A 23,593-nucleotide genomic window follows, 5' to 3' on the forward strand; every position below is an offset into this window, starting at 1 on the left:
GACTTACACTTCCTGCTGTACTGCCCTCCAATCATGGTCCCGCTGGGCTCTCAAAGCACGGTTGCCTTCTCTGTCTCTTGCATTTGTGAACCATTTACCTAGCGCTGTCTTCAGCTCTTTCTTACTGACAGTTTTCAGCAAAGGGTTCTGCTTCAGGCTTCCTATAAAGCAAAAAAAAAATATATAAAGTAGAGCATGCTACTGTATCAACCAGGGCATAATCCATTATTTGTATACATGCAAGTTACATGAGCATAAGACTATCAGTCAAAAAAAAAAAAAAAGACAAAAATCACAAGGTTGTAAGCACCTTCTAATCCACCATTTGCCCAAATTGTTAACTGATCTGAATAAATGATGTTAAAATGACACAATACCATGCAAAAACTTAAATGAATCAATATGGTGAATTTCAGACTTTGTTGTGATTATTGTTTAGAATAATTAGTGTGGGCCTTGAACTCATTCGATTATTAAATTCGTACTGGTACACTTTGGACCGTAAATTTGAACTGACCACTGTAACATTAGTTTAAGTTACTTACTCATAACAATGTTTTGTCTTTAAAAAGCTATAGTGGCACGAACGCAGCAAGTGTTCGACTTGACTGCACAAACCGAAGCGTGCTTGACATAAAAAATACCGTGAAAGCGATTTGGAAGAATTCGGAGTTGTCTGCTCTCGAATTTGTCGGTCTGCACTGCACAGCTTTAAGTCAAACACGTCTCAGTTTGTGGTGTCTATGCGCATGCGTGAAGCCTCGGAGCCGAGAGCAGGGTGGAGGGAGTTTGACTGACTTTCTGAATGGCACAAAATTACGTTCTCTTTAACGTAATCATAACGTATCATATTTTTATTAATGTTTATAAATGATATAAATATGAACTTTTTTATCACCTTTACCTATTTCACATAAATCACATTAAAATAATGTTAAGCATTGTCACAGTTTCCTCAGAGCTATTCTCTGTGTATTGTATATACACGTTATAATGGTAGTGAAAGATTACTCCACAGTGCTTTTACTGTTTCACCCTCCTGTTATCATGAGGACACTATATGGAGAAAACACGGGTGAAAATGGTTTGAAAAGTCGTTATTTCCACATTTTAGTAGACAGTTTCCTAGTGAGAAGGCGGGAAACAGGAGCCAATGAGGGACTTTGTGAGCTGCACAACCGAATTATTATTTTTTTTCACTAAAGGTTGTACTATTGTCAGGAATCCCCCTGCCACGCCCCCTTCGGCGGCTGTCAACCTCGGTGCTTCGGGGAATGCCCTGCTCCTGTGCCCAAGCCACCTGATTGGGAAGTCGCAAGCCCAGAGACCTCTAAAGGCAACTCCACAGACCCAGGTTCCTCAGAAGATGACAAGGCACTCCAGGGGTCCTCCAAGGGTGTCGCTTGGCCTCCGGACCCTGCCGGGGACGTTGCTCGGTCTGCAGACTCAGCTGGGGACGTCTTCCAACCTCCAGTCGGCATAGTAAGCACCGTTCAGTTCCGGTTCCCCGCCGTGGAGGTCGCTCCACCTCCGATAGCCGCCAGGGACTTCACTCAGCCTCCGGTCTTCTTCGAGGGCGTGGCTTCATTCCCGGTCCCCGTTGAGAGCTCCACCCCGCCTCTGGTGGTCGGCAGGGGTGTCGTCCCGTTCCAGGTATCCGGGGTGGTCGTCTCTCAGCTCCAGGCCTCTGCCAAGGATGTCACGCTGTCTCTGGTCTTCGCTGAGGCCGTTGTGCTTCCGTATGGGTTTCCGTGGTGGACAGGGTTCCATTCCAGACCTCCCAGGGTGTCGTCGATCCGTTCCCGGTCGCCGGGGTGACCGTCTCTCAGCTCCTGACCTCTGCCGAGGACATTGCACGGCCGCCGGTCTTCGCTGAGGGCATTGCTCCATGCCAGGTCTTCGTGGGGGACGTCTCTTCGCCTCCAGTCTGCACTGAGGGCTTCACCCCGTTCCTGGCCTCTGCGTGGGGTTATGCTCCGTTCCGGGACCCCGCTGGGGTCGTTGTCCTGTTCAGGCTATCCACAGTGGTGGTCGCTTCACCTCGGGCCCTTTCCTGTTGTTTCTGGCTCTGTGGCAGTTCCGGCTGGGTCCCCTTTGACCCTGGATGATTAGAGGGGCCCTCCTCCGAGTGCCCTGGCCCACCGGTCTTTCTGTAAGTTGTGGGCGTCCGGAGATGCCCCTTAGGGGGTGGGGGGGTGGCGGTGTCAGGAATCCCCCTGCCACGCCCCCTTCGGCAGCTGTCAACCTCGGTGCTTCGGGGAATGCCCTGCTTCTTTTCTCGTGCGCGCCCTGCCCGCAAGGAGCTTCTCCCCATCGCACTAAACACACACACCTGACTCCCATCTACTCGCTCATCACACCTCCAATATAAACCCCTCATTCACCCACACTCGCTGTCCGTTATTGCATGTTCGTGTAGGTTCATGTGCGAGTGTATTGGCATATGCGATTTCCCGCTACGTACCTGTTTTCTCTGACTCCTCTCTCTCCCCGAATTACCCTGATCCTCCCGGTAATCCGGGGTGCGCTCCGGAAGGGAATGGCTTTCCCAAGCGCTTTCGGGATTACTCGTCCCGAGCGGATTTACTTTCGGTTTGTGACTCTCCGTTTTCAGTGCGAGTGTTTTTGTGTTTGCTTTGCCTTTTTGTAGAAATAAACTTTGTTTCCTGTTACTACGGCTTCCGCCTCCATTTCCCGCATAACAACTATGTTATTGTTAATATATACAATTTTTGTTAATCTATTGACTTTATAAAACACACAAAAAACATATAAATTGAATTTATCATCAATTAATTAATTGAATGATAGATTTTTTTTTGGCAAATATAGCTAAATATAGCGCAAATGTGGCCCATACAGGGCCCTTGAATAAACAAAATGGGCAACCTAACTGGGGCCCACAACCCTGACTAAGCTGGGGCCCACATTCAGCCCATCAAAGTGCCCACTCTGCCCACGTGATGCCCATATAACCCAGATAAATCCCATGTGGGGCCCACATGGACATGTTGGCTGGGAACATGGTATTCGCTTCCATTGTTATGCTGATGATACACAGCTGTATATTTCAGCAAGGCCAGATGAGAGAGATCAGCTTAACAATGTTGAGGAGTGTGTAAAGGACATTAAACAGTGGATGCTTGATAACTATTTTCTGCTCAACTCAGATAAGACGGAAGTACTTTAACTAGGACCACGTGCAACTAAAAGTAAATGTTCCGATTACGTAGCATCCCTGGATGGTGTTTCTATCTCAGTGTGTACAGCAGTCAAAAACCTTGGTGTGATTATTGACCCTAGCCTTTCCTTTGAGGCTCACATAAATAATATTCCCAGGATCCCCTTCTTTCACGTTAGAAATATTGCTACTAGTTAATGCTTTTGTTACATCTAGATTAAACTACTGTAATACTTTACTGTCTGGATCTTCGAGTAAGTGCATAAATAAGCTTCAGTTAGTTCAGAATGCAGCAGCAAGAGTCCTTACTGGATCTAGAAAATATGTCCACATCACCCCCGTTTTAATCAGTCTACACTGGCTCCCAAAAAAAATTCGCATTAATTATAAAATACTACTACTGACGTATAAAGCACTTAAGGGTCTCGTGGCGCAGTGTCTGAGTGAACTTCTGTACCAATATGATAATCCACGCCTACTTAAAAGGTGCAAAAGGTGCAGGATATTTGTTGGTAATTCAAATAATGAAGACTACAGCAGGGGGCATATCTTATCCCTTATAAAGATCCCTTATAAAGCCCCACAGTTATGAAACAGCCTTCCAATCAGTGTTCGGGAGTCAGACACAGTCTCAGTGTTCAAGTCAAGGTTGAAAATCTATTTATTAAGTCAAGTCTTTTATCAGTAGATTTTTCTTAGGTAAAGGAGCAGATCTGGAGGGATCATGGATAAAGAGTGTCTTGTCACCAAAACATTACGTTCTAATCTTGTCCACCCTCGTCACTCCCAACGAGAACCTTAACCTCTTCAGCTCTGCTACCTCCAGCTCCGCCTTCTGTCTTTTACAGTTTTGCCACTGTCTCTAATCTATACAACATCGCAGGTCTTACCACAGTTCTATAAACCTTCCCTTTCACTCTTGCAGACACCCTTCTATCACAAATCACTCCTCTCACTCTTCTCCATGCACTTCACCCTGTCTGCACTCTTTTCTTGACTTCTCTAACACACTCTCCATTACTTTGCACTGTTGACCCCAGGTACCTGAACACCTCTTCTCCCTGTAACCGCACCACTCCCCTGACCTCGTTTTCATTTACACACATGTACTCTGTCTTACTCCTACTGACTTTCATTCCCCTTCTCTCCAGTGAATATCTCCACCTCTCCAGGCTCTTCTTAACCTGCTCACTACTCTCACCACAATATCATCTGCAAACATCATCGTCAGGAGACTCCTGTCTGACCTCGTCTGTCAACCTGTCTATCATAACTGCAAACAGAAAAGGGCTCATTGCCAATCCTTGATGCAGTCCAACCTTTACCCTGAACCAGTCTGTCTATCCTACTGCACACTTCACTGCTGTCACACTGTCCTCATACATGTCCTTCTGTCCTTCTCTATACTTCTCCATCAACCTTCTCAAAGCAAATAATGCATCTGTGGTGCTCTTCCTCGGCATGAAACCATACTGCTGCTCACAGATGGTCACCTTTTTTTCTCAACCTGGCTTCCACTACTCTTTCCCATAACTTCATGGTGTGACTGATCAACTTTATTCCCCTGTAGTTACTGCAGGTCTCCCTTATGCTTAAAGATTGGTACCCGCACACTCCTTCTCCATTCCTTAGGCATCCTCTCACCTTTTAGAATCTTGTTAAACAATCTGGTTAAAAACTTCACTGCCATCTCTCCTAAACATCTCCATGGTTCTACCAGTATGTCATCTGGTCCAACCGACTTTCCACTCTTCATCCTCTTAATCGCTGCTGTCACTTCCTCCTTACTAATCCTATCCACATCTTGCTTCACTAACTCCACATCATCCAACCTCTCTCTGATTTTCCTCATTCATCAGCTGCTCAAAATACTCCCTCCACCTTCTCAACACGCTCTCCTCATTAGTCAAACACATTTCCATCTCCATCCTTTATTGCTCTAACTTGCAGAACATCCTTCCCAGCTTGGTCCCTCTGTCTGGCCAATCGCTACAAATCCTTTTCTCCTTCCTTAGTGTTCAACCTTTTGCCATCCTCTTTCTCCTTATGCTCTACTGCACTTCCTCATTCCACCACTATGTCTTTTTGTCTTCCTTTCTATTTCCAGATGTCACACCAAGTACTTTTCAAGCTCCCACCCCATTACTCCTGCAGTAGTTACCCGATCATCCAACACCACTTCACCACCACCAAGCCACTGTCTGACCTCTTCATTGAAACCTCACACTACACTCTTCCTCCTTCAGCTTCCACCATCTAATTCTTCTTTCAGTCCTCTCTCTCCTCCTCTTCTTCTTCGCCTCCAAAACCATCCTACAGACCACCATCCAATGCTGTCTAGCTACACTGTCCCCCGCCAACACCTTACAGTCAACAATCTCCTTCAGGTTGCATCTCCCACATAGAACATAGTCCACCTCTAAGCACCTTCCTCCACTCTTATAGGTCACCCTATGATCATCCTTCTTCCTAAAATACGTATTCACCACTGCTATCTCCATCCTTTTAGCAAAATCCACAACCATCTGCCCTTCCACATTTCTTTCCTTAAGGCCATACCTACCCATCACCTCCTCATCACATCTGGTCCCTTCACCTACATGCCCATTAAAGTCTGCCCCAATCACCAATCATTCTTTCCTAGGTACACAATCTACCACTTCATCTAATTCACTCCAGAATCTTTCCTTCTCCTCTATCTCACAGCCTACTTGTGGAGCATAGGCATGATGACATTTATCATCATCCCTTCAACTTCCAGCTTCACCTTCATCACCCTAACAGAAACTCTCTTCTCCTCTACTGTACTTTTCCTTCAGAATCACTTCTACACCATTTCTGTTTCCATCCACACCATGACAGAACAGTTTAAACCCACCTCCAATGTTCCTGCCCTTACTCCCTTTTCACTTGGTCTCCTGAACACACAATATATCTACCTTTCTCCTCTCTATCATATCAGCTATCTCTCTCCCTTTATCAGTCATAGTACCAACATTTAAAGTACCAACCCGAGCCTCCACTCTCCTTTCCCTGCCGTCTTTGTAGACGTCTTCCTCCTCTCCTTTTCCTACTTCGGCCAACAGTAGCCCAATTTCCACCGGTACCCTGTTGGCTAACGATACCTGTGGCGGTCGTTGTTAACCCGGGCCTCGACCGATCCGGTATGAAATTCATTTTTGTGATCCGCATATTCGATTTGGCACGTTTTACCGGGGATGCCCTTTCTAACGCAACCCTCCCCATTTATCCTGGCTTGGTACCGGCACTAAGTTTACACTGGCTTGTGCCTCCCTGATGGCTGTTTTTTTTTCGTAAAACAATATATTATAAAAAATATTATTTTTTATATGAATTAGCAGAATTTTATTAAAAACCGTTAAAGGTGTAATAAGCGATTGAAAACTCAAAAAGGTGACATGACCATGTTTTGACAAAAGTATAACTTTTGTTCATAAATAAAAAAAAATAATCATGAAAATATGATTTTGAATGAGAAAGTGCCATGCCATGAGAAAGTGCCAAAATATGAACAAAAAATGAGAAAGTGCGATGACAAAGCATTTGTTGTATCTAAAATATGACTTTTTAAAAATAAAAATAAAGTTATTATAAAAATTTGAATTAAAAGGTATGACAAATTATGTTTTGACACTGATATGAATCATTTTTTACATAAAAAAAATTAATTTTGAAAAAATTTAATTTAATTTTCTTAAGCATAATTCATAAAAAAAATAGAGCAACAAGTTAACGAAAAACAAAACATGAAATGGCAAATCATGTTTTTACAAAAACAAATAAAAAATTGTAATACAAATATGATTAAAAAAAATATATATTTTTTTACTTTGCATATTTTGATAAAAAATAATTATTAAAAAGTGGAAAAAGATCGAAAACAGGTGACATGACAAATCAAATTTTAGCCAAAAGATGACTGTTTTCTTAAAAACTATGATAAATATAAATATAACTTTTAATATTAATTAGAATGATTGTATTAAAAAATGTTAAATGGTGCAATAAGTTATTAAAAAACAAAAAGGTGACATAAAAAATTATAATTATGAAAAATATGAATTTTAATTTTTTAAGAATAATTTCATGAAGGTGCATTAGGTGAACGATAAATTACATTACCATGACAAAACATTTGTTGTATCCAAAATATGACTATTTTTCGTTTCACTGTTTGCAATTTTTAAGTAGTTTTCTTGAAATTATGCTTCTGAATATGAAAATTGATTTATTATGAAAAAAATCTAATTTTGTCTAAACTTAATTTGTTATGACACCATTGTCATTTTTCAATTATTCATAGCACCTTGTAAAGTTTTTTATTTTATTTTATAAATTCTCCTAATGAACATAACAATAATAACTATTAATGTTTCTTATGAAAAGGGCATAATATTTTCAAAAATGTATTTGTTTTTGATCAGAGTTTTGTCTCTTTACTTGTTTTGCTCAAACTTAATGCAGCTTTTGACACCATTGATCACATTATACTGCTTGCTAGACTTGAGAATGTTGTTGGAATAAAGGGAACAGAGCTCTCCTGGCATATGTCTTATTTGACTGATCGCTTTCAGTTTGTTATTGCAAATGGTGAGTTCTCCACATTCTCTGAAGTAAAGTTTGGTGTTCTGAAAGGATCTGTCTTAAGCCCACTGCTTTTCTCTTTATAAAATATATATAAAAAAAATATAAAGACAAATACAATTTTCATTCCAAAAATTGATTGTCTTTTTGATTTTGATCATTTATTGCACAGTTTAACGTTTTTTGTTAATATAAAAAGCTGATCAGGATTATAAAATATTCATATTTTCACTATTACAATGTTTATTTCACAAACATGATTTGTCATGTCACTTTGTCATTTGTCATGTCATTCAGTTTTTGCTCTTTTTTACAGTTCTTCAGTGTTAGATTTTTATCATGCCCAAACGAAACTTAATTCTTGGAAAAGTTTTCCATACGACATGCGATGCCCGTAGTGCCTTTCTGAGATCAGGGAAGAATCACACAGCACACAGCAAATGTTCTTCTTCAGTTTATTGCAGGCAGCAGACACGTATATATACACACATTGGAAAGAAAGCTGACCTAAAGTTGTTTCCTGTTTAGACAAGAGGATATACTAGCCGGAGATGTGTGAGACCAGATAAAGACTCCCTGTTTACCTTACATTCTAACATCGTAAATATTCTATAGACACTGAACAGACAAAGGAATGTGTGCAAAGCAGTGTGAGAACCGTCTTAAAATAACAAACTATGAAAATTCACTATTGTTAAATTGTGAATTTTTAGGAAATTTCAGAGTTAATCAATAATTTTACATTTATTTGCCATGGCAAATAAATGTAAAATTATTGATTAACTCGAAATTTCCTGAAATCATTTAAATCTAGTGGAATATGTAGTCTGGAGTTACCGCAAATCTGTGACCAGTATAGTACAAACTGAAGGCTCATGAACGGATGGAGCATAGAGCACAACGTCTGAGACCTTCGGATTTCTGACTATCTCTGACTTTATCAAGTTATGACTAAATACAGTATTCTTTATGAATGAGCAAGCATTGGCGGCCTACTTAAAGAATATTAGTTTACCGTTATATCCTCTGACTAAGGGACAGTCTGGCGAGTTTGTGTCCGTGAGCATGTGCGGCTATCACTGACTTAGCAAGTTATGACCAAGTACCTAAATCAATAGTTCTTTATGAATGAGCAAGCAGTGAGCGGCCTACTTAAAGAATATTAGTTTACCGTTATATCCTCTGACTAAGATTCAGACTGGCCAATGTGCCTCCGTGAGCAGGTATCGTTAGCCGAGCACAAGGTTCTAAGCGACTCCAGGACCATAATAATTTATTAATTGAAAAGACGGAATGCTTAGAATAATCTATTAAAATTAAAGAAGAAGTACAACCAATAGGGTGATCAGCTTGAATTAGAGATATTCAAGTTAAATCTTTATTATAAATTGGAGTCAGATTAGAGGTTAAAATTGGATTAATGTAACAAAGTGCAATCTATTTGAGTAATCTTTTACAGCCACGCGAGAAGGACTAACATGCAGCACACCTTCACCCACACCAGTGGATTCCGTCATTGGGCCATTGGGTGGAAACCCTACAAATACATTTAGTGCAAAATGTAGCAGAATAAGAAAAATGCCACTGAAGTCAAGTGGCTTTTTTATTACATATATATACAGTTGGTACAGTACACAGTTAAAGAAACAATCTTGCTCCAGGACCAGGGTGTTACATTAAACAAGACCGAATTACACAAAACAACACAAAACTAATAATCAAGACTATGCAGGACTACAGGACTGAAGTGCATGTGTGTAAATTCTTGTGCATATAATAATAAATATTGCATATGTAAACAAACATTTTAGATTCTTTAGCAGCAGGTTAAAAAGAAAGAAAAGTGCAAAGTTGTATAGAATGTTTTCATTTTGTGTGTGTTTGTGTATGTGTGTTTGTGTGTACTGAGAAATCTGAGAAATGCTGGATGATTTGAGAGACCAGGTGAGGTTCTCCACAGGTAAACACCAAGATTGTTGAGTCAGCACCAATCCATTATCCACTGCATTTCCTGTCAGAAAGCTGTCTTCTTGTTCCTGCTGTGAGACTCAACACGGTCATGTCACTGGTAAACTTGATGATTGGAGCTGTGCATTGCTGCACAGACATAATTCACAGTCTAAACAGCTGGTGACTGAAATACACATCTGCTGTTCCTGATCCAAACTGACTGACTTCTTTCATCAGGTCTATACAGTAGCATACAGACTTTTTCCACATAGATATAAACTAATATAATCTTTGACAACAGCTAATACTGTACTGAAAATGTATTTTATTTATTTGTATAGAAGGTTTTAGAAATGAATTGCTATAAGATTAATCTATAAAATTAATCTAAAAAGTGATAAAGTTAGGTCAACTTGTGCTTTTCACAACAGACATTGTCTCAAAGCAGCTTTACAGAAATCAACAGTTGAGGTAAATGGTGTGCATTTATCCCTGATGAGCATGGCGACTGTGGCAAGGAAAAACTCCCTTAGATGTTATAAGGAAGAAACCTTGAGAGAAACCAGACTCAAAATGGGAACCCATCCTAATTTGGTCTTTTAATAGTTTTGGTGACAGAGGAAGCCGATTTGCTTAAGGCACTTGGTGACGGCTGGAGGAACAGGCTGTCTGATTTTTTGCCGCCATGATTCTAAAGTCTTTAGAGTGTCTTTGGGGTTGCAGGGTGCCAGATCATGAGTGGCATAGACCATTGCGAGCTGCACCTCCCATGGCATATCTGAAATCCATCATAAAATTAGGACTTGCTAAAGCACTTTCCTGTTAAAAGAGAACTAAAAAGCAGAGAATAAAGATAAATAATACCTTTTGAGAGTTTTTGGTTTAAAAACGTATGTATGCCTTTTAAAAGATTTCGCACTGACACTGTCTGGTTCTCCTTAAGGCCTAGTTGTCCAAGTCGCCCTGTTTGACATGGACAAAGACCACAAGCAAAAAACTAAATAAGAAAATAATGTGAGATGATGCTCCAAAGCAGGATTCACAGAAAACTTACCAAGTAGCCTGAAAACAGCTGCTTCAGAGACGTCTCGGTACGGTGTTTGTTCTGATCTTGTTTGCAACAGCAAAGTGTCCAGGATCAGCCAAATTTCATTTCTAGTAAAAAAAATAAAAATTATATATTAAGGCTTTTTGTGACAGTAATAAAAATGGCTATTGTGGTTCTACGATCAATTGTGAGTTTATGCAACAAGAATCGAAAATTTGCAATATTTTAGCCTCATTATCATGCACTCTCATTTGAGTCTGTCATATTTGCAGGTTTCTAATTTATATAACATTTTATAAATGAACCTAGGAAGATGAGAATGAAATATAATAAAGACATTTTGCATTCAGTACCGTATAATATTGGTAAAAGTCCATGTCCAGCCCAGTTGTGCACATAGAAGATCCAGGCTAAATATGTAGTCCCAGGCAGCAGGGCAGAGATCATCACCAAACCAACTGTTCTTCTGAAAGGTCAGACTGCTGTCTTCAAGAAGAGCCTTCAGTGTGCTAGCGATGGTGCTGTAGATGGGTTCTGGAGGTTCCTGGTAGAATACACATCTTTTCTTTAATAAAAAGTTCAATAAAACAACGTTTGCATCAATGTGGTGGTAACTGAAAGCTGACAATCACAATTGCAGATCCTTTAAATACTGAGGTTGTGCTGTAAAAGTGCATTCTGCTCCTTTATAACCTCCATGTATTAACCCTAATATAGGAAGAGTCGTAGAAAATTACTTCCAGATGACATCAGGATATATAAAATAAACATGTAAAGTAGCACACTTTATTAAAGACCCTTGTGGTGGTGAACTCAATAATTCTCTAGAGTGGTGCGTGTGCGAGTACTTAGTTTGTTTATTCAGTAGCAGGCACAGTGTCACATGGTTCTATATTGCCTCTACTCTGCTTGCATGTACGGCTAGTAAAATATCCTACAATAGTGAAGTCCAGTAACACTTTTCTCTTGAACTATAAAGAAAATAACTAATTACTTGTTGATTTAGTTCAACATGGATTTATAAGGAATTTGTACCACTAGATTACACTTACACTTGGAAATCAAAAGTAGATCAAGAATGCAGTAAAATACATAAAAAGTCCAGTTGAATAAAGATGTTTAATGACTGTTCTGGTCTGCCAGTAATATAAAACGACACTGAAAGGAACACTGTAATTCATCTACTTACCTCATTCCAGTGCAGATACTTGCTGAGCAAATCTAATATGTTTCCCCTTGCTTTCAGTTTGCTGACTATGTGAATGGCTCGGCATAAAGGGCTGTCATAGGTAAAAAGACTTGGCCATGCTGTCACCATCGCCATAATCAGTTTGGTGGAATCAGGAAATTCTGTTGAAGAAAACAAAACATTATCACAGACTGAAAATACACTGTATTGAAAAAAATACTTAACCAACAACAATTGGCTTCTCTGTATCATTGTCCAGAAATTTTTTAGTAGATATGTAATGAAATGTCAATATAATCTCACCTTCTTTAAGAAATCTGTAGGCGAGGGCATGTGCTTTGTGATGGTCTCTTCTCTTTTGACACACACCCACATAAACCCTACAGAGAGACTGCAGGAGATCAGGTCCCATAGACTCTCTCTCTGCCTTGATCTTGTTTAAAATCACTGAGAGAAACGTCTCTGCTGAGGACTAAATAAAATTGAAGAAAATGATCATCTAAAATCCAACTTAATTAAACATGTATTCAAATCATGTATTTAAAACAAATATTAGGGAATACAAATTTTACATGATAAATCATATCCACTGTTTAGTTTAAAAACATCAACTAAGAACATTGGATTCACTTTAAAACAATAAAATAATTTTAATTGCATGCACACTAAATAAAACAGAAGATAAGAACTGACCTTGTTTACACAAAACTGAAAAATGATTGCTTTCTCTTCATCTCTCAGAACAGGAAGGTCACTTGTACCTTTGAGAAGTGCATGAATTCTGTCTTTAGGTAAAACATCATAACAAAACTTTTGCACTGTTTCTAATGCACTGGAGATGAGAGATTGTGTCTTGTGTGCTGTGTTTGCAGGATCAGCTGAAGCAGTATCAAGTCGAGGCCTTTTAACAATCCTGGGTGGTGACACGTCTGATGCAGTTCTCTTTGCTGTTGCGTTTGTCTTGGTAAAAGCTTGGCCAGAGATGTTAATGGTTTTATTTCCTAAGATGGAATATTTGTGCCTCTGTTCAGAGCTCTCCTGCTTGGAGGGCAAAACTGCTTCAACACGAATGGCATGCCTGGGAGGATCTGATCCAAACTCCAAAACAGCAAAAGGAACTGGATGGAATGCTGAGATGTGGGTCAGATGAGACAAAGACTTTTCTTCATTTTGAAGGCCTGCATTAAATATAAATTAAAACATGTACAATAAAATAAACAACAAAAAATGATTGTTACAAATTTAGGTTCATTAGGATGGTTAAAATCTTTGCATTGTCGACTCTTTTTTCATTGCATACAAAACAAATGTTCCAATACTTTTGGAAGAAAATGTACATACTAGGTTTATCACATGCATAGTTGTACATTTTCTAGAATACCTTTGTCAGCTTTCTGCTTATTGGAGGAACTCTTTTTCTCTGTAATGACAATAACCAGTTCATTCAGAGTCGATGCAAATACTTTATACATCAAAATATACAGAAACTCAAAGAGATTTCAGTATTACCCTTGTTCAACTCGTTCTCCAGTTTGGAGAGTTTTTCCTGGTAAAGAATTAAAACAAACATCAACTGACAAATCCAACACACGTGCATGTAGTTTTATTTAGTCACAATTTTCACTGAAAGTTTAATAAATAGGATAAAAAAATGGACCTTCATTAAACAGATGCTTTTCTCAAGGCTTGTGACTTTGAAATTCAGGTCTCGGATTTCAAGATTTTGACTGGTTTTAGCGTCTGTAAAATGGTACACAACAAACACAGTATATAGAAGGAAGTGTTTAAGGTGTGAATAAAATTAGCAGTAATGAAGCAGTAATGAGCACAACATATCTTTTTTTGAAGGGAGATTTGTCAAGAGTAATACATGTTCAAAAGAACAGAGGGTCATGAGGCGGCCATACGAGAATATTTTATAGAAAACAGAGGTGGCAAAAGTACACAAATACTTTACTTAAGTAGAAGTACAGATACTCATGTTTTAAAATACTCTGGTAAAAGTTCTGACTATATTTTTTACTCAAGGTAAAGTATAGATGTTTGGGCTCTGACATTTAAGTGAAGAGTAGCCATTACCACTACCTGTTTTAGTGTCAGGCTGGAAACTAGACCTTGCTTCAGATTAATATTTAGGCTGTCAATCAATTGAAATATTTAATTGTGATTAAGCAAATGATTGTCATGAGTTAACTTACAATTAATCACAACTTAAATTTACTTCCTATATTAGGGTTACACAATCTAATTTACCTTAAATTAATACTCCAAGTTTTTAATACTCTAATCAACAAGGGCATAGACAAATATAAATGCTTTATGCAAATGTATGGTTATTATTAGTGAAAACAAACTCAATAAAGACAAGAGGACATAAAGACAAAAGATTTTTGCAAATCACCAAATGAAACCTTGCTTTCCGGTGGAGTTTATTTATTTATTTTATATATCTAAGTAAAGAAATAGATGAATAAAGTAAATAAATGTGTTGCATTGAAGGTTTTAATTTCGGCCTTTTTTATATTTTTGTATTTATATTTTTGATAAAAATATTCACAGAAATACACACTGCATTAATCCCGCAATTAATAACATTGGTGCAGATAAAATGAATTTGTGTTAACGCGTTATTACTGCGTTCATTTTGACAGTCCTAATTTTTATATTTGATTCTGATATTTAATATAACAACTACACACACAGACACACACACTCATTCTCAGTCTGCATAGAGAAACACTTTTCTCTGCAATCAAAATATACAGAAACTCAAACAGAGATTTCAGTATTACCTTTGTTCATCTCGCTCTCCCTTTTGAAGAGTTCTTTCTGTTTAGGTTCATAAAAAAGATAAACTGACAAATCCAACTCAATTACATTTAGTTTTATTTAGTCACAATTCTCACTAAGAGTTGAATGATGTCTGCATGTAAAATAAGTAGATTGTACCTCAACTATGGACATGAGTTTCTTGGGGCTACTGACTTTGCCCTCCAGGCCTCGGATTTCCAGATTTTGTCTGGTGTCGGTTTCTGTAAAATAATTAACAAAATAAAATTAAAAGGTGCTCAGATCCACTAATCACATTATATGTTTATTTAATAGAAATGTATAATGCAGTAATGTGATTGTACTGGCTTTAACACTGCAGGCAGAACCATCAAAACTAAACACACCTTTAAATGCCAGAAGATGGTTTTCAACACTGCCATTTCTGTGGAAAAGAAAAAGAAACATTTACATAGAACATCAACTCAAATAAATAAATAAATAAATAAATAAATAAATATATATATATATATATATATATATATATATATATATATATATATATATATATATATATATATATATATATATATGTGTGTATACAATATGTAAATTATTTTGGGTTTCAGTAATTGATAACATAAATTGGAAAAAAAAAAAATTCATACAAATATCCTATTCCAAACAAGGTCAGGAATATTATAAATATTACACTGTATTTATCCTGTCAATTCCAAAATTGCAAATATGAAATATGTGGCCATTGCAGTTCTTTGTACAACTTGCAACCAACAGTAAAAAAATTTATTCCTTATTTTTTTTACTTGTAGTGTGGTACTTGGAAAATTACATTTATAATTTTATTCAGTATTCATTTAATTTCACGTTAAAAGGATATAATTATCTTTTGTAGCCACAATAACAAGCCACTTAAATACACTGTCATCTTGAATATTTAAATGGCCAAGTTCTATATTCACAAATGTAAATTTTCAAAATCTCTTTCAAAAATATAGCTTTTTCTCTGTGAAATACAAATACTTTTGAACTCATTGAATCTAATAGAAAACCACAAATATCCTGTTATTGTCCCAACAATTTTTTCCCTCCCTTTATGTATTTATTTATTTGTTTGTTTGTTTGTTTGTTTGTTGGTCTGTCTAGTGTTATTTAATTACTTATATTTTGTTGTTTGCTTATACTGTATATCTTCTAACTATTTTTTGTTCTGTTAACTGTGGATAGTTAATTGTATAATTCAGTTTTTGTACCTGGATCTTGTACGTTGTATTGTTATTCTTTCAAAAAATAAAATAAATTTTAAAAATAATAATAAAAAAAAAATTATATATACAGTGAGGAAAATAAGTATTTGAACACCCTGCTATTTTGCAAGTTCTCCCACTTAGAAATCATGGAGGGGTCTGAAATTGTCATCGTAGGTGCATGTCCACTGTGAGAGCCATAATCTAAAAAAGAAAATCCAGAAATCACAATGTATGATTTTTAAACTATTTATTTGTATGATACAGCTGCAAATAAGTATTTGAACACCTGTCTATCAGCTAGAATTCTGACCCTCAAAGACCTGTTAGTCTGCCTTTAAAATGTCCTCCCCAACTACATTTATTATCCTAAATTAGATGCACCTGTTTGAGGTCGTTAGCTGCATAAAGACACCTGTCCACCCCATACAATCAGTAAGAATCCAACTACTAACATGGCCAAGACCAAAGAGCTGTCCAAAGACACTAGAGACAAAATTGTACACCTCCACAATGCTGGAAAGGGCTACGGGGAAATTGCCAAGCAGCTTGGTGAAAAAAGGTCCACTGTTGGAGCAATCATTAGAAAATGGAAGAAACTAAACATGACTGTCAATCTCCCTCGGACTGGGGCTCAATGCAAGATCTCACCTCGTGGTGTATATATATGTATGTGTGTGTGTGTGTGTGTGTGTGTGTGTGTGGTTATTTAGAAAAGCATCCATCATACAATTCTCTGTGTTCGTTGTTAGTATAAAAATCAAGTGTATCCGACCAATCGCAATAAATGTCCTGAAGCGTCAGCTTTCTTCTTCTTGACTTTTGCATTTCTGTGGGTCTTTTCTAGTTTTCCCTTTTAGGCAATTTGCTGAATCTGGAAAAAAAAGAACAGCTTTTATTACAAATCATTTATATGTTTTTTTTTTTTCTCTGAACAATAAGTGTTTTCTTTTTTTTTTAGATTATGCTCAAGGTGACTATTGTCCTCTACACCAGTGGTCCCAACCTTTTTTTCGCCATGGACCGGATCAATGTCGGACAATATTTTTTTACGGACCGGATTAATGTCGGACAATATTTTCACGGACCGGATTAATGTCGGACAATATTTTCATGGACCGGCCATTAAGGTGTGGCGGACAAATACAACAAAATAAAATTATATGACCGGCATAAAAACTGGTATTTTCTGAATACAGTAATAAACGCGTTGTTTTTGTTCATTTTGCTCGCTTGGGGGTTTGAATTTAGCGGTAATGTATTATGTGTTAGTGGCCGGAGCCCCTTTAAGAAGGTAGTGGATGGAGGTAAGTCATGTGACCGAGGCATCATGACATGCATCAAGTCATAGACAGACAGTTTCCCAAAATAAAACAAATTTCAGAATTAAATAATAAATAAAACGGAAATAATGTAAGTTATGTATTCTTTCTATGCGGCCCGGTACCAATTGACCCGGGGGTTGTGGACCACTGCTCTACACGGTTCCGTTATGAAGGGGGCGTGGCTTTGGGGTGTGGCGCACGCAGTTTAGCTACTGTGTGATGTCGGGATTTTGCCGGTGTTGTGCCTAATTTAAACCCCGGGTCTGAAATCAACCCCCGTTCGCGTGCAGGCGGACAGTACCGTCGTATTTCCTATAGATGGCACTAAAAACACGGAAGGCAAGCTGAATGTAAACCCCCTGCCTGAATTCTACCCCCCCCCTCTATTTCTTTTTCCTTCATACTCAGAGTTACCAAACTTGCTGTGATACACCTACACAAGTAATAATGTATGTGTAAAATACTACATTTAATCTAAGAACATGGAGAGCTGTATTATTTAGGGGGGTATTATTTAGGCAAGCTGAATGTAAACCCCCTGCCTGAATTCTTCCCCCCCTCTATTTCACACAAACCTTTAGAATTCTTCTAACATTCTGATTTATTATCAATGGTGGAAACAGTTGTGCTGATTATATATGTATATATATAAAAAAAATGTTATTTTATTTTTTTTAAGAAAATACACTACAAGTTTGGTTCAGTGTTGAATTTTTCTTTTTTTGTTTTTGAAAATATAGCCTACTTTTTTCAGCAAGGACGTGTTAAACAAATAAAAAGTGATTGTAAAGGCTTATAATTTTAGAAAAGATTTCCATTTTAGATAAATGCTGTTTTTTTTTACATTCTTAAATGAATCCTGAAAAAATCATAGCAGCCTCTACAAAAAAGGAGCACAACTGTTTATGATCAGCATTCAGCAGTAAGAATGCCTGCCTCTTCTACACTCTACATTTCCTCCCTAGTTATTAACTGTACATCCTTCTTAATCACCACACCTATCTACCATCATCCTCACCAACTCATTTGACTACCTGCTTGTTTAGCAGAAATTTACCTGTACGTTTGGTTGAAATAGGATATATTTTCTTTTGCAATGTACATTTTGAATGTACATTCACTGACTGAACATTCAATGCAAATCATATAATCTTCTCACTTGAATTGGTTATTTTAGATGACCTGAGCCAACTGTGCCATGGCTGTGGGGAGAAAAGTGGTGATAATATCTGGATATTTACTGTTTTCTATGGGCAAGATTATTCACTATCTATCACAATTTAATTATTGGTTACAGTGTCTGTCTAGTGCCTTGAAGAAAATTATGCCTTCTCTTCATTTCAGATTGCCTGTGACTGCTGCAAATGGTGGTACCATCAATCATGTATCCAGGCGACATCACAAGTGCACTTTTTGTGTCATGCCTGTCAAAAGTAGAAATAAAGGAGTAACACTTTTTATACACCTCTTCTATTAGTGGATTTTTATTTTGTATGGTTTTGTAAGTTTTACATGCATGAGCTCGAGATTTTTTGACATTTTGAAAAATAGAGCTGTCTGTATAAATCGAACAAAACTTTGTGCATTAAATATTATTACTTGTGTATTTGTATCACAGCAAGTTTGGTAACTCTGAGTACGAAGGAAAAAGAAATAGAGGGGGGGTTGAATTCAGGCAGGGGGTTTACATTCAGCTTGCCTAAATAATACCCCCCTAAATAATACAGCTGTCCATGTTGTTAGATTAAATGTAATATTTTACACATACATTATTACTTGTGTAGGTGTATCACAGCAAGTTTGGTAACTCTGAGTATAAAGGAAAAATAAATGGGGTTAGAATTCAGGCAGGGGGTTTACATTCAGCCTGCCTTCCGTGTTTTTAGTGCCATCTACAGGAAATACGACGGTACTGTCCGCGTGCACGCGAAGGGGGGTTGATTTCAGACCGGGGGTTTGAATTAGGCACAACACCTGTTCGGTCTTTATGAATGCTTTTTTACTCACTGGACTGATCCTTTTGTCTACAGCAACTAAAGGTAATTTTAATGAGTATTTATCGTGTTTATGTGACGTTTTAGGTAGTTTACTACTACTTTCATGCTAGCTAGAGCTTCCCGGATGGTCTGTGTAAAGCACGTGACTAGCGCGTGACTAACGATGAATCCTCGAACATTAATGAAATCAATCAATTAAACTGAAGATCAGATTCGTGAACGTGTATCATTGTAGGAATAGATCCAAAACGTGTTTTAAGGGTAAATACCGCTGGTGTGTTGACACTTTAGAAGATGAAATTGATCGCGGTTAGTTGCGTGGTGGAGAAGTTTGACACTTAATAGAAGGTAGTCTGTGGGCTGCTGCTCCGCGTTCTGGGTTTTTAACAATACAGTGACGTCACAGAGACGCCAAAACTCATTGTGTCACTTGTGCTCTATGTGGAGGAGGATAGTCCACCCTGTAGAACAAATAGTACACAATGAAGGCAGCTTTTATTAAGAGTATAACACTATGTACAGGGTATAGAGTAGTATGTACAGTTACAGATTATTATGTACAACTCATCATGAAAATCCCTCTGGGATGAATAAAGTGACAATAACATATACGACTATATCACTGAGTATGTACAGTTACATGAGCAGTAGATTGTAAAACAGTATGTGCAGTTTCATGAGAAGTAGACTGTAACACTAAATATGTACAGTTGTATTAGCAGTACTCTGTAACACTGAGTTTGTAGAGTTTTATGTGCAGTTGGTTATAACACTGAGTATGTACATTTAAATGTGCCGTAAATTATAACACTGAGTATGTACAGTTCCTTGAGCAGTAGACTGTAACACTAAGTATGTACAGTTACATGAACAGTAGACCGTAACACTATGTACACTTGCATGAGCAGTAGATTGTAACACTGAGTATGTACATTTATATGTGCAGTAGATTGTAACACTGAGTATGTACAGTTCGATGAGCAGCAGACTAACACTGAGCATATACAGTTACATGAGCAGAAGACTATAACAGTGACTGTGTACAGTTACGTCAGCAGTTCACTTGAGCAGTAAGTTGTAAAATTATGTATGTAGATTCTTATGTGATGACGCAAACAGAAACTGCGCCTGCAGCAACATGTGTGGACGTATTTCAGTATATCTGAGAAAGACCCACGGATAGCGATTTGCAAAACGTGTAATGCCGAAATTTCAAGAGGAGGTGCGTCTGCATGTCTGGTTTAATTTATCAGCTGAAATCCAAACATCCCGATCCCTATGCTGAATATGAGAGGAACGCGGCACAGAAAAGCAAAACCCCTCCGAGCATGTGCACTCCGTCTGTGGCGGACGTTTTTGAAAAGGCAAGGAAGTTTCCCAGTGATAGTGTCATGGCAAAGGTCATTACACAAAAAGATTATGGAATTCATTGCCTTAGATGATCAGACACTGTCGTAGAAGATGTTGGAGTTTCGCAGGCTGATCGAGCACATTGAGCCCTGTTATGCCATGCCGAGCAGACGACATTTTTCAGAGGTGTGTTTACCTGAGCTGTTTAATGTTGTTGCAACTCACGTTCATAAGCATATAACTGCAGATATTTCAGCAGTCAGTTTCACGACAGACATTGTTTGAATTTTATTTTATCCTGTGCATTGTTGCAATGTGCTATAAATAAATATTTTCATCATTTGTAATTTATTCTTTGAAACTTCAATATTAATTTATGCAATTGAAAAAATAATAATTATTAATAATTGCAATAATTTCTTTCAGTGTTTCGGTTTTCGGCCTTGGTCTCTTTTTCGGTTTTCGGCCAAGAATTTTCATTTCGGTGCATCCCTAACAGTTACATGTGCATTAGACTATAACACTGAGTACGTAATGTTCCTTTAGCATCAGACTAATTCTGAGTAGTATGTACAGTTTGATATGCAGTAGATTGTAACACTGAGTATGTACAGTTTGATGGCCAGTAAACTGTAATACTAAGCATGTATCGTTCCATGAACAGGAGACTGTTATACTGAGTATGTCCAGATTAATGAGCAGTAGACTGTAACATCAAGTATGTAGACTTGCATGACCAGTAGACTGTAACACTGAATATTAACAGTTACATGAGCATTAGATTGTGTATCCTGATACCATAATTCTTGGAGTTACTGCAGCCAAAGGTAAAGTACACACTCGCTGTTTTCCTGGTGCTCGTTTTCTTTATGTCGCTGCGCAGGTATCCATGATCCTTTACGAGATCTTCTGAGCTGTCTTCATCTATGCTGGAACAAACAACATCAGGCTGAGGCAAATGGAGATCCAGAAAGCTTCTGGCTGAGACGATATGCAGCACATCATCCACGATGAGCAGCATAGTGTCAGGACCGTTTCCCACATAACAGCAAGGAATTGAGTGCTTCAGTAGACTTTTTCCTCAAAATAAATAGCTACAGTCATGGTGTCAAGAATACAAACTACCCTTTGTTGATAACTGGAATTATTTCTGGGAGTGTCCTAGGTTTTTTGGCCCTGATGGCCTGCACCTTCGCAGAATTTTAGCGGGATTCCAATCAGACAACATTTCCAGGATGCTGCACTCCATCTGACTGGTAAGACATTATGCAATTACAATGATAATAGCTGTTTACAACAAACCAAATAGTTACAAGTACACATACAGCTACTTTTATAGAAACCTTATAGTAAGATCAAGGAATAAATACACTACAAGAACCACAAATAATCTTATTACTGTTAAAACAGCAAAATGTCAAAAAAGTAAACACAACAAAGTTCCAACCTCTAACAGCATCTCATGATCCAGTCTCACCTAAAGCTTCACAATTGCAATTACAATGCTTTACAAGTACAGTATAGGACAGGAAGAACTGTGTGATCTTATTACCAAAGCCAAGTCAACAACATGTCTGTTAGATCCAATTCCAACTAAACTACTGAAAGAAGTGTTACATACAGCTGGTCTCTTTTCAAACGTGCCTAAACTCCTCAAGTTGGCAGTTATTAAGCCTCTCATTTAGAAACCTAATTTGGACTCAAATGAACTATCAAATCTCAGACCCATTTTAAATTGTTTCTGCCCAGTTATGCTCCTGCTTACAAGAAAACAATATATTTTAAAAGTTTCAGTCACGTTTCTGGCTCTATCATAGCAGAAACTGCGCTAGTTAAAACCACAAATTACCTGTTTTTAGCTTCAGACGATGGCCAGTGTACATCTCTCTGTTAGTTTGACTAGCTCTTAGATCGCTTACAGAATTACATCGGCATTCAGGGACAGGCATTAAGTTGATTCAAATCCTACCTGTCTGATCATTATCATTTTGTAGATTTAAATAGAGACATATACAGGTTAATCCAAGGCCTACACACATCACATATCATAACCTTGTGCTCCAGTACCTCTGATCAAATGCACATTATCAACTTGTACTTGTTAATATTATGTACAGCAGATACGCTAATTTCTCTCCACTGCTTCTCTTTCTCTACCCATCCCAAGGCATCTTGAGGTTGTGCCAGCTCCAGTCGTGTCCCAACTCATGAAGCTTATGGACCTTTAAAGAAGTAGATGCCGAGCTCGCAAACACCCTGAACCATCTACAGACGTACCAGCGGCATTTGGATTTCACATGTAGTGTTTGGAGATTGGACCTCTTTGAGTGTTTGAAGGCATAGAGAAGCTGGTGTTGGATCTACGATGATCTCAAATGTTGGGCTTTTTTATGGGTTGCTCAGTAGCTCCTGGTTCCATTCCCTCGACTGACTGTAAAAGACTGTAGAAAGGACATTAATCACAATCTCACATTCCGGTGCTAATGTTAGTTTTACTCCTTGATGTTTTGTATTGTTTTAAGATTTATAATCACACTCTTGATATCACGTAAACTAGGATGGGTTCCCCTTTTGAGTCTGGTTCCTCTCAAGGTTTCTTCCTCATAACATCTAAGGGAGTTTTTTCTTGCCACAGTCGCCCCAGACTGGTCATCTGGAATAAATACACATCATTCACCTTATTTTTTTTTTATTCTGTAAAACTGCTTTGAGACATTGTCCACTGTGAAAAGTGCTTTAGAAATAAACTTGACTGACTTTAAACCCAGCTTGTAACATCAATGAACTGAACTATTGATTCACTTAAATCCTGTCCTCCCTCCATCCTCTATCATTGCTACACTGATCCCTCCATCTTCTAACAGTGCAACACACTCCCTCCATCCTGCAGCAGAACCAGAGTAGAAGACCAGGT

General features: G+C 38.0%; 1 protein-coding gene and 2 long non-coding RNA genes across 3 annotated transcripts; 1 reads left to right on the forward strand and 2 right to left on the reverse strand.

Annotated features, from left to right (window-relative positions):
* Nucleotides 1-10,335: 10,335 nt before the first annotated feature.
* On the reverse strand, nucleotides 10,336-14,775 carry LOC124382732 (little elongation complex subunit 1-like). The gene is made up of 11 exons (XM_046844938.1): nucleotides 14,766-14,775; nucleotides 13,631-13,713; nucleotides 13,483-13,519; nucleotides 13,355-13,393; nucleotides 12,667-13,151; nucleotides 12,277-12,445; nucleotides 11,974-12,134; nucleotides 11,138-11,328; nucleotides 10,791-10,891; nucleotides 10,601-10,699; nucleotides 10,336-10,514 (listed from the first exon to the last, which is right to left on the reverse strand). The coding sequence occupies exons 1-11, from the start codon at nucleotides 14,773-14,775 to the stop codon at nucleotides 10,336-10,338; spliced, it is 1,554 nt and encodes a 517-aa protein (XP_046700894.1).
* A 125-nt stretch (nucleotides 14,776-14,900) lies between these two features.
* On the reverse strand, nucleotides 14,901-21,026 carry LOC124382975. The gene is made up of 4 exons (XR_006925154.1): nucleotides 19,599-21,026; nucleotides 16,738-16,881; nucleotides 15,150-15,187; nucleotides 14,901-15,005 (listed from the first exon to the last, which is right to left on the reverse strand). It is a non-coding gene; the product is annotated as an uncharacterized LOC124382975 (long non-coding RNA).
* LOC124382977 lies at nucleotides 19,274-23,298 on the forward strand. Its single transcript, XR_006925156.1, has 3 exons — nucleotides 19,274-19,371; nucleotides 21,563-21,935; nucleotides 22,847-23,298. It is a non-coding gene; the product is annotated as an uncharacterized LOC124382977 (long non-coding RNA).
* The last annotated feature ends 295 nt before the right edge of the window (nucleotides 23,299-23,593 follow it).

This window comes from Silurus meridionalis, chromosome 3 (genome assembly GCF_014805685.1).
Source record: "Silurus meridionalis isolate SWU-2019-XX chromosome 3, ASM1480568v1, whole genome shotgun sequence".
Classification (NCBI taxonomy): Eukaryota; Metazoa; Chordata; class Actinopteri; order Siluriformes; family Siluridae; genus Silurus; species Silurus meridionalis.

Excerpts from the sequence above, each read along its gene's own strand:
- LOC124382732 (XM_046844938.1), bottom strand. Across the intron at positions 13,394-13,482 it reads GGAGAACGAGTTGAACAAGG|AGAAAAAGAGTTCCTCCAAT; the intron begins GTAATACTGAAA and ends TTGTCATTACAG. Across the intron at positions 10,515-10,600 it reads AAACCAAAAACTCTCAAAAG|ATATGCCATGGGAGGTGCAG; the intron begins GTATTATTTATC and ends GATGGATTTCAG.